This window comes from Rhinopithecus bieti, unplaced genomic scaffold, assembly GCF_001698545.2.
Source record: "Rhinopithecus bieti isolate Rb0 unplaced genomic scaffold, ASM169854v2 scaffold_27006, whole genome shotgun sequence".
Classification (NCBI taxonomy): Eukaryota; Metazoa; Chordata; class Mammalia; order Primates; family Cercopithecidae; genus Rhinopithecus; species Rhinopithecus bieti.
The window spans coordinates 2343123-2355233 of record NW_016813373.1 but is presented as its reverse complement, the minus strand read 5'-3'; the positions used below and the strand labels follow the sequence as shown (position 1 = coordinate 2355233).

Sequence of the window (12111 nt, the reverse complement as noted above, 5' to 3'; positions counted from 1 at the left end):
AAAAAAAAAAAAAAAAAAAAAAAAAAAAAAAAAAAAAAAAGAAATCTAAAATTTCAAACTTAAAAGCTGTAATGTTCTCCATTCTTTGTTATTTGAGGATAAGCAAAACATAATCCTATAGTTAATTTGTTTTACAACCTTTCTAGATCAACTTAAAGGAATGAACAAGAATAAAGTTACATAATATTCTCAGATAAAATACATATAATAGAAATACAAATTAAACTTTAGAAAGGAAGCAAAATTAAAAATCAACTTTTAGTCCACTGGTAAGAAAGAAAGAAGGCAATTTCGCTTCAGAAGGAGTAATTTATAAAACTCATTTATTCCAAAAGAGTACATTTAATTTAGAAAGTATTATGGCACCACTTCTAAAAATTAAGCTTTGATTACATTTTTGCTGTTTATTATTTGCCTACATAAATTACATAGTCGGAATAAAATTTAAATCTTAATATGAAAGTTACTTTCTTCAAGATGCTCTGCCAATCACAATATTGAGAAATTTTAAGTTCCTTAGAATACATTTTATAGTTTCTTCTTATGACAATCTAAATTGTGTGTGTATGCTCAGTTTAAAGGAAAAAGAGTTTCTTTCTATGACTATTCCAAAGAAAAGGACAAATGTATTATCAATTCCTTCACAGCAAAGGCTCACCAATGTCTCCAAGGTGGACGAGGCAGTGCTGGCAGATATAGGAACAGGAGCTAGACTGTGGCTTCACTATGGCGCTGGTATGCGTCTGTTTATTGCTGATAATTCCCAATTGGGAAGACTTCACACGGCATGGTAAATCTACATTAAATACTGTACACAGTTCTTGTAATAACTGAAAGAAAAACAAAATTTAGTAATAAGTCACAAGTGCTCTAAAAGCAAAGTTTATAAACTGTAAGATGTGTACCCAGTATCACATACTGCTGAAATTTGAAAAAAAAAAACTGCATGAAAATTATATGGTAATCATTCAGGCCTGGCACGGTGGCTCACGCCTGTAATCCCAGCACTTTGGGAGGTCAAGGCAGGTGGATCACTTGAGGTCAGGAGTTTGAGACCAACCTGGCCAATACGGTGAAACCCTGTCTGTACTAAAAATACAAAAAAAAAAAATCAGCCGGGCATGGTGGTGAGCAGCTGTAGTCTCAGCTACAGGGGAGGCTGAGGCACAAAAATAGCTTGAACCCAGGAGGTGGAAGTTGCAGTGAGCCGAGACTATGCCACCACAATCCAGCCTCGGCAATGCAGGGAGACTCTGTCTAAAAAAAAAAAGAAAAAAATTATACGGCAAACTTTCATAGGATAACTAGTATCATTCATTATAAATCATACCTTTTGAATTCTCAAGTATTACAGCAATCTAGGATGTGCATAGAGCAGCATCTTAAAAAAAGATTATTTAACTGGATAGGATTTTCAGACACATTCAGCAAGCAAGGAAAACTACTACTCTCAGAAACACAAAAATTATTAAATATTGGGTTACAAATATTACTTAAATGCAAGCCAAGGTATTTGTCAGACTTTAGGTATTTCTTGCAATTCATTTTCTTAAGCTATATGCCAATTCACATGTCTTTGCATATACAACAAATCTGATGGTAGTATAGATCTTTACTGTATTATCCATTCCTACCTACTCTCTTCTCTGTTCTTAAAGTATGAGGGGCTCTTCTTCCTAGTCAGAGCTAACTCTTCTGCCTGTGTGTGCCTATCACTACATTCTTTTCTGGCTCCTGTCGATCTCCAATCTCTCTATTCTTTCATCTACTTTCAACTTCTCATGCTTCTTTCCTATGGCCTACACACACTAAATGTCTCCCACAGAAAAAAACAAGAACAAAAAACAAAACAGAGCGAAAACACTCTCCTCTTAACTTTATAGCAACCTTCTAATGTCTCTTCCTCTTCTCAACCAAATGCCTTTAAAGGAGTCCACACTTTTCATGTCTGCTGTCTCAATTTCTATTTACTCCTTCATCTATTATGATCTGGCTTCCACACAACCCCTCTCCCTCCTCTCACCCAACCATCCATTACCACTCTACTGAAACTACTATCAGACAATTGGTTACCTAATAGCCAAATACAATGGATATTTTTCAGACATTATCTTATCGGACCTCTTTGCTGCACTTAAAACATCTGATCTTATGGTGGATTACTGAGCTGTTCTAGCTCTCTGTATCTTTTCAACCACTCCTTTTCAGTTTCCTTCACTGAAAGGCTTTTCTCCTCTCACTTTGCTTGCCAAGGGTTTATTTCTTGGCCTGCACACAGTTCTTCACACTGTGAAGAATATTTACTTCACAGTTATTCAAATATTTGCTTACAAATATAGTCATTCAAATATTATTATATTTATCCAAGTATGTGCTAGTGTATCAGACACCCCCCCCGCCGCCCCCCCCGGTAAACAAGAAAGATACAAAGATAAATAAGAAAATATGTTTCCTCAAAGAGCCTGTAGCTAAATGGGCAAGTCAGGTACAAAAAGAGAAGAGGGGAGCGAGGGAGAGGGGAAAGGAGAGAAGGAGAGACAACATGATACACAACATAACGAACATAATATTCCACATTTATAACATATTTCCCTAGGTTATCTGATAAATTTGTCTCACTTTATCCTTGCGATAAACTAGTAGCAACATAGTACACATAGGTATAAAGCTCAATTTTTTTTCAGATGAGGATGTGAAAGCAGAAATAATCAAGCGACTGGACAAAGGTTACAGAATCAGAAACATTTTGATTCTATCACCACTCTTTCTAGCATGTGCAGAATTCAAAACACAAAATAAGACACCCTAAGGGCTCAACTCAGAATGATTTGAAGCATGTCACCTTTTTACTAAGATAAAAATCACCTCCATAACTAAACATAAATTTTGTGCACCCTTTCTCACTGGGCATGGAAATTTACTCCATATTTCCACATTTGTAACGGGCAAGACATTCACTAACATAAAATTGGGTAAACAAGGCCAGGCATAGTAGCTCATGCCTGTAATCCGAGCACTTTGGGAGGCCAAGGCAGAAGAATCACTTGAGGTCAGAAGTTCAAGACCAGCCTGGGCAGCAAAGCAAGAATCTGTCTCTACAAAATAAATAAATGAATGAATATAAAAATGAAAATAAAGTGAAATAAAAAATGAGCCAGGTGTGGTGGCATGCAGTGCTATAGTCCCAGTACTTTGGAAGGCTGAGGCGGGAGGATCACTTAAGCCCAGAAGTTCCAGACCGCAGTGAGCTATGATATACAACACACTCCAGCCTGGGTGACAGAGACCCCGTCTTAAAAAATAAATAAAATAAAATTAAAAATAAAATAAAATTAATAAATAAAAAAATAGGGTAAATAAGTTAATGTCCTGAATGGGATGGGTTAAGAAATAGAAAAAGCACAAGGTACAGCGTAGGAACTATATATATATCTCTCTCTATATACACACACACACACACATATATATTGTGAAAAAAAAAAACAAAAGTGGATAACTAAGAAACATGCGAGGGTTAAAGAACTGACTTCAATAGATAATCAGAAAACAGACTGGAAAACTAGGCAAGGCTGCACATCTAGCAAAAACAAAAAAGAAAGATCACAAAAAATAAACAAAATTATAGTTGGAACATCATGTAGAATGTCTTGCAATAAAATTTCTGCCTGAGCCCAAGAGTTTACACGGTGATATCAGACAGAAAAGCTCCTACTGGCTCAAAGATTCTGGGAAAGAGAGCTCTAGTTGGTTTAGAGGCAGTAACACGATGGAACTAAAGAAGAGAAAAAGATGTTTCATAAGTTGAACAAAACAATGTCCTACCTTCATATAGGTTGACCCTGATGGACATTACTTTGTAGTAGTTTCCTCAGTCTGATAACAACTTAGTTACTTCATTGTACAGAAGTATTGACTGGGAGATATTCCTAAGGCTGTAGCTGAAGAATTAATGCCTCTAGTTCTTCCCAAATCATAATCATGGAACTATAAAACTGGAAAATGAACTTACAAGCATTTGTCAACTCTCTTTTTTGCAATCAGGAAGCTAAGCGCCACAGAGGTAGTGACTTGTCCAAATAGTCACAATTAGCCCTAGAGCAGTACTAGAACAGCTTCTGGGTTCCTATTTATCAAGAAATTTTTACACTATTCCGTGTCTCCTCAGCTCTTTATTCCATGACAAGAATGAAAGATTTATTATGAAGGTATAGAATATTACCTTTTAAACTAATACGGAAACTCAGTGATTATACTTTCTTTTTGGTTTCTATTTTCTTAGAATAAAGGCTACTGTTCTGTTCTTTGATGTTTAAAAACAACCTACAGGCCGGGAGCGGTGGCTCAAGCCTGTAATCCCAGCACGTTGGGAGGCCGAGACGGGCGCATCACGAGGTCAGGAGATCGAAACCATCCTGGCTAACACGGTGAAACCCAGTCTCTACTAAACAAATACAAAAAAAAAAAAAAAAAACTAGCCGGGCGAGGTGGCGGGTGCCTGTAGTCCCAGCTACTCGGGAGGCTGAGGCAGGAGAATGGCGTAAACCCGGGAGGCGGAGCTTGCAGTGAGCTGAGATCCGGCCACTGCACTCCAGCCTGGGTGACAGAGCAAGACTCCATCTCAAAAAAATAAAAAAATAAAAAAAATAAAAATAAAAAAAAAAATAAAAACAACCTACAGCAGAATGGTATGTCTTTACTTTGACCAGAAATTTGGTTCTGCTTTAAGCCCCATGCTTTAAACTGGTTAACAATATGGTAGCTAAGAAGTTAAAACTAAACCAGCCTGGGTAACATAGTGAGACTCCATTCTACAAAAATAAAATACAAGTAGCTGGTATGCACCTGCAGTCCTAGGTATTTGGGAGGCTGAGGTGGGAGAGGATCACTTGAGCCAAGAAGTCTGAGGCTTCTGTGAGCTATGATCAAGCACTGCACTCAGCCAAAACAGTAGAGTGAGCGTGTCTCTAAAAAAAAAAAAAAAAAAACCTAAAACCTATCTTCACAGAAAATGTTACTGCGTGTAACCAAGTACTAGTCTCTTCTCAATCCACTCCAATCAGATTTCTATCCCCAACACTTTGCTGAAGTTACATTTCATCAATACAAAGACACCATAAATTGTAAGATGAACCATTATCTTATATAATATTGAGAAAAAAACCACAAGTTACATGGTCACTTGTCATCTGTTATAAAGTTATCTCTATTTCATATATGTTAAAATATGAAAAAAAGTTTTAGAAATGAAGAAATACGGTATTCATTAAGTTCATCAATGACTTCCATGTTGTCAAATCTAATTGGTCACTTTAAATCTTTAATTCTCAGCAGCACTCAACAGGGCGGATGACCCCCTTCCTTATTCAGATGTTTTTCTCTTGGCTTCCAACGCACCTTCTCTCTCTCATTTTCTCGATTGCAATGGTGGCTCCTCCTGTGCTAAATCTGTTACCACCTAAGTCAGTGTTCTTTACTATAATCAAAAAATTTTTATGATTTTATGATGTTTCCACTGGGCTCCAACCTTGTTTATTCAATTGCTTATTTCACATCTCTACTTGGATGTCAAACAGGCATCTACTTTAACAGGGAAAAAGCTACTTTCCCCCTAGTGTTTTCCATCTCAGTAAATGGTACAACCATTCAACTAGCTGCTCACACTGATAACTGTATCTGCTTTGACTCCTCCTTTACTCTGATTCCAGAAATTCAATCCAGTCCATCTAATCCAAGTATGGCCAATAGGAGTTAACAGAGTTAATTTCCATAGCTAGCTTCCATATCTGACCCCGTTATCCAGGGTTATCATTTAAAATTGCAAATCTGATCATGTTCTTCCTTTGCTTACTCTCCAATGACTTGCAACTCCTTTTTTTTTTTTTTTTTAAAGACAGGGTCTCACTCTGTTGCCCAGGCTGGAGTGAAGTGGCACAAACATGGCTCACTGCAACCTCAGCCTCCCGGGCTCAAGTCATCCTCCTGCCTCAGCTTCCTGGAGTGGCTGGTACTACAGGTGTGCACCACCATGCCTGGTTGATTTTTAGATTCTTTGTAGAATGGGTTCTCACCATGTTACCCAGGCTGGTCTCAAGTGATCCTCCCACCTCAGCTTCCCAGTGTCAGGATTACAGGAATGAGCCACCATGTCCAGTCTACAACTACACTTAAAATTAAAACTCAAAACTCATCTTAGCTTATGAGGCCATACAACAATCTGGAATTTGTCTACTTTCTCAATCTGGTGCTAAATATGCACTACATGTAATCAAGATTGATTAGTGGAATATTATTAACACCATTATCTGTTTCAATTAGTGATTAAAGACAATATAAAAATGCAAGTGAGGCCAGGTGCAGTGGCTCACGCCTGTAATCCCAACACTTAGGAAGGCAAAGGTGGGTGGATCACTTGAGGTCAGAAGTTTGAGACCAGCCTGGCCAACATGGCAAAAGCCCCTCTCTACTAAAAACACAAAAATTAGCTGGATGTGATGGTGCACACCTGTAATTCCAGCTACTAGGGAGGCTGAGGCAGAAGAATCGCTTGAAATCAGGAGGCGGAGGTTGCAGTGAGCGCCACTGCACTCCAGTGGCAAAGACCACGCCACTGCACTCCAGCCTCCAGCCTGGGCAACAGAACAAGACTCTTGTCTCAAAAAAAAAAACAAGTGAAGAGTCCTATTAATGTTGTTAACTGATATCATAATGTGAAAATAAAGAAGTTTATTGATGCTTATTCTACAATTATCATAATTGCTCAACCACTGCCTGTGGAATGGAGTCAGGAAGAATCAATGCTTATTATAAAAATTTTTAAAATTAATTTCAAAGAGTATCCATATTTTACCTTTAAAAAACAATTTTGAGACATTTAAATGATTTTATTATTCCCCTGCTTATAAAATGTTTTACAAATACCATACACCCTCAATAAAAATGATGATTCTTTCTTTACTTCCTTACAGATCTGTTTTGACCAATGTCTAGTTAAACCCTTGGGAATATATCACATGTATGTCATGTAACGAAAAAAGATTAGGAATCATTTTTCAAGATGACAAACCAATCTGTATAATGGCTATTATAAAAATGTACTGCAGAAGGTGGATGCCTTCCCCTCCCCCCCACCAGAGCCAGCTGCACCACCTCCTTCCTACTCCCCTACTTTAGTCATGTTCCCAGTTCTAGCTTCTATTCATGGGGGAAGGAAATGAGATTTGAATCAGAAACAAAACTAAGGTTTTAAAACTGAATTATGCTTCAAAAATGGAAAGCAACCAGCATGTTACAGAATCTGTCCAAGAAATGATGGGAATCTGGGAATCCAACAGAGGACAGTTGAAAGCAGTGACTGAAAAAACTGTTACCATTTTCGTTAATATCCCACTGAACTGAGACTACTCAATTAACATGTAGAATCAAATTATATATATATAATTTTATATGATTTTCACTTAATAATAACAAAACAATCTTTTCATCTTATAAAATCTTGATAAATACCAATCTATAATCGTTTCATGTTTCTATTCTACAGTTATGCCATAATTTAACTATTATTCTCTTGTAGAACATTGGTGTTGTTTCCAAATGTTAAGATTTGAATTATAATACCTGTTTCCTTAAGTGTGATTATTTCCCTCATTATTAAATATGCACTATCTATGGACAAAGGAAAAGGTATTGCAAAAAAAAAAAAAAAAACAATCCTGGTAACTTCTGTACTTCAAACAACTCTAAATAAAATGAAAGGACAACAAAGGAAACTAGTGAAAAATGTTATAAATGATGACCTTTTGGGAAAACAACAAAATGGTGTCAACAGTATTTAAATTTCACTTTAAACTTTCTAATGATTTCAATTTGAACAACTGGTCTTCAGGAAATAATACAATATTAGAGAAAATGCCTTATACACAAAAATGCTCATCAAACTGTTAACAAGGAAAAGCTTACATTATGTTTATAAAACAGATACAAAAATGGATCTATAGTGTGGTCTTAAATATGCAAAAAAGAACAAAAATACAAGAAGAGTATATATTAAACTGGTAATTTATCCAGAATGGGAGGATTAATGAACTTTTTGGGACTTTGTGTAATTCACAAATTTCTTGAAATTGGTATGCATTATTTTTACAATCATAAAAGAAAACAAACATACCTATTAATGTATCCATCTTTTCATTTAGTCTACATATTTCTTTGAAGGTAAAGATTCTAATTTCCCCCCATATCCTCAGCATCTAGTATTGTGCCTTACAAAGAGTAGCCTTTTGCCAGCTACTTGTAAAATGAATTAATCTTTAACATCTGCTTTAAGGACCAGTGCCTCTCTCCAGAGGCATCCCGATCTCTCCAAAAGTATCAACTTTTTAGTTGCTGCTAAAAGTTGGCATAAATTCAAAAATAAATTTTGAGACTAAGAACCATACTTGAGTTCTTTCAAAAAAAAAGAACTGTGATGAATGTTTTAGTCTAAGTAAAACAGAAATAATCTCAGAAATGACAGTTATTTGAATTGTTCCAACACAGGGATTCTTTTTTTTTTTGAGATAGGTCTTGCTCTGTTGCTCTGGCTGGAGTACAGTGGCACAATCACAGTTCACTGCAGCCTGGGCTCAGGTGATCCTCCTGCCTCAGCCTCTGGAGTAGCTGGGATTACAGGCAGGCACCATCACAACCCGCTTAAACTCCTGGGCTCAAGTGATCCTCCCACTTCGGCTTCCCAAAGTGTTGTGATTACAGGCCTGAGCCACTACACCCAACAGAGATTCTTTTTTCTTCATTCAAAGAGATGATAAAATCAAAATGAAGCCAAAATGTAGGCAGCAATGGTCAAGAAGTACTATAGTGAGAACTGGCCAAACATTTCTTTCAGAGCAAGATTCTCGAAACCCTGTCTTAACATTCGTTATAAAGATACTAATTTATATACAAAAATTTTGTTAATTACAAATGCTATTACAAATGGATGAAATGGTAATTTTCTAACAGATGTTGCTTAAAGAAAATTCCATGGTCAAAAATAAGATTTATTCTTTTACCTTGCCTGATTTAGAAGTTCTATCAGGACGTGACTAAGGAAAAAAAAAAATCTCTGGGGACAATGAATAACAGCTTATTATTCAAACAGAGGAAACGCTACTCTACTTCTTAGTTTACTTCTTAGTTGAATAACATCTCAAAATCCAGATAAATTCCATTGTATAAATAACACTATTCAAAAACTCACCTGATATTACAAATTTTGACTATTTCTTATCTGACACGACATAGCTATTATTTTAATGACTATAGCTATATCCACAAATTCACATTTCCTCTAATACCACTTGTAACTGACTACTTCCACTGTTTCACTAAGGCTTTGTGCTCAATTATATCCCTTTTCTATTCATACAGTTAAACTCCCAATCTTTAAGCTAAACATCAACCTTTTTAAAAGCACAGCTTTTTTTTTTTTTTTTTTTAAAGGTCTTATGGACATTTGCATTAAGATTACAGGCTGGGCACAATGACTCAGGTATGTAATCCCAGCACTTTGGTAGGCAGATTACTTGAGCCCAGGAATTCAAGACTAACACGGGCAACATAGTGAGACTCCATCGCTACAAAAAATACAAAAATTAGTCAGGTGTGTTGGTGTGCACCTTCATCCCAGCTACTGGGGAAGGGTAAGGTGAGAGCATCACTTAAGCCAGGGAAGTTGAGGCTACAGGAACCCATGATGGCACCACTGCACTCCAGCCTGGGGTGACAAAGTGAGATTCTGTCTCCAAAAAAGAAAAGCTTATAGGTGGATCAATCCCTGGATGGCCCACATAGTGGTTACAAGAATTGTTTACATGCATTAAGACGTGTACAAAGAGCAGAATACATGCCACTAATAGTAAGAAAACTGGTATACAATGCAGAACTCACCTGGGTATAGAAGCCACTAGCTGCCTCTAGGAACAGAGAAAGGTTTGCCTGAACTTCACTTCGATTCGGATTTGCTCGATTCTTTGCCTGGCCTTGTAGTGTTGTGATCTGATTCTTAAAGGCGTGATTCCAGCTGAAAACAAAATGTAATTCTATTTGGTATAGCAGTGACTCACTGGGCAGACACTGGTCCCCCTGAGAACAAGAAAGAACTGTCTGTTATAATTATACCACACTAGACAGTAAACCTGCATTAAAGTTATTCATTTATTTAAATAACTTTATGCTTCCCTTTGAACAGGACTAGACATGCAGTAGAATCCAACTGACCTTAGTAAACACTTACCAAATGTTCGAATAATCAGATTGTGGCTTCAGCTATTAATCTTTTAGAACTACTAGAGTTTATTTAGGAATCCCGGTAGAAAATCAGAACAATGGTGGCAAGATCAAAGTAAAAATAAGGTATTAACAAATTTCTACATATAGTGCCAAATGTGATGGACCATACCCTAACAAGTGACATGTATATGGGGGCGGGGCGGGGGGCTGTAAATAGTAAGCCATATCTCTTACTTCCCCAAAAGTTATTTCCCAGAACGTTCAGTTTCACTGCTATTTAACAGTTTTGCTTATTTCTCTTGTGATTAACATTAAGAGGTTGAAATACAAGCCACATTTCAAATTTGGTTATTTAAAATAAGAAACAATATAATGCTGAAATATGGCATACCAAAATCCTGTTATAAAATGCTTTTCATTAATCTAGTTATATATGGCATCAGTTTAAGTCCAGTTATGACGAATACAGTCACTCTCTAACCTGGAAACCATAGTGGGGAATAAAAAACTAGAAAAAAGGGAAGACATTACTGGCCTGATTAAAGGAAACAAACACAGATAGGAGGTTTACAACCTATCTGGAAAGTACCTAATTCTCTATCAACATCAGTTTCTGAGCTTCTAGAGCACTAGGTTTTTTAATGATTTGGGAGGACAATCACTTCCCTCAGCATTTCTGATGACATCTTATCCTTGACTCTAACATCACAGGATAAGGATTTTGATGGTCATGATTTAGCTGTATTACTAGACTTCCTAAAAATATAAAGTATCTAAGACAGATGTAAATGATAGAAAAAACTAATCTTCACCAAAATTTAGGGTAATGGACATTAGTAGACAAAGTACTCTTAACTGATTTTCAAATTTCTATCAGGCTAATGTCCCTGTTCCGATTTATAAGGCAAAGCCTTCCACAAAAGACAATTACTCACTTGGGAATCTGGTTATCTGCCAATGTGCCCCTCATAGAAAGAGCAAGTGGAAAAGTCTAAACACACAAAATCTTTCATTTTACTGGGGGCGGCAGGGGGTGGGAAATACTACCAATTTATTTAATTAAAAGGAGGAACTTTTCTTACAATGCAAATACATTTTCCTGACAGAGAAATTACAGAATCATGTTTACCAAAGAAAGATTTTTCTAAAGCCTACTCTTGAATTTTTTTTTTTAAATCAGGGCTTAGTTATAAGACTGACCACAGACAATCCAAACACTCTCAGTATTTGAAATAGATATATTTGCTTTTTTGGACAGGCCCTAAAAGAGCTGCCCTAATGACCTTAACAGGATTCAACTCTAAACATTTCTCTTCTTACCTCCAAAGACTGTACTTGAAATAATATCAATGGCCAAATATCAAAATACTAGAATTTCTTTCCATTGAAAAGCTTATTCTGCAACAGATGGAAAAATAACCAACCAAACTGTTTTAAAGTCTTGGTGAAATTCTTGATCTTACAGGGACTTCCCAAATGATAGGTAATACTTACAGATCCTGTTCTACTTTCTTGTCTAAAGCGTATTCCAAATCAGTAACTAGCATTTTCTGGTACAGGTCCTGCAGAGCCTGCCTGGATGTCCAGACTTCAGCTGGACCCAGCTTAGAATCTGAGTAACAAAAACAAAAACATAAGAGTAGACAGATAAACCCCAACGGTAAAACCATTATACCACACCAGTGACTCCTTCCTGCTCCAACCCCAAGGCAAAATCTGCTCTAAATATATTCCATAGAACGCTGCAGAAGTTTTATACTATTATATTTCAAATGACTTTTACCTTTTAACTAATGACTAAGTCTGGTTTACAATGCTTCTGTTTTTGGTTTTGAAATAACATCA

The 12111-nt window shown here is 36.5% G+C and overlaps 1 protein-coding gene across 13 annotated transcripts in view; it reads right to left on the bottom strand.

Moving 5' to 3' along the window:
• Positions 1–12111, bottom strand: part of SMG7 (SMG7 nonsense mediated mRNA decay factor) — a 90586-nt gene that overhangs the window by 30765 nt on the left and 47710 nt on the right. For all 13 annotated transcript variants that reach the window (XM_017848087.1, XM_017848090.1, XM_017848089.1 and 10 more), the window contains 3 exons: positions 11761–11878; positions 9925–10057; positions 659–830 (listed from right to left, as the gene is read on the bottom strand). In XM_017848087.1, the coding sequence (XP_017703576.1) occupies positions 659–830; positions 9925–10057; positions 11761–11878 (423 nt within the window). The remainder of the gene's footprint in view (positions 1–658; positions 831–9924; positions 10058–11760; positions 11879–12111) is intronic.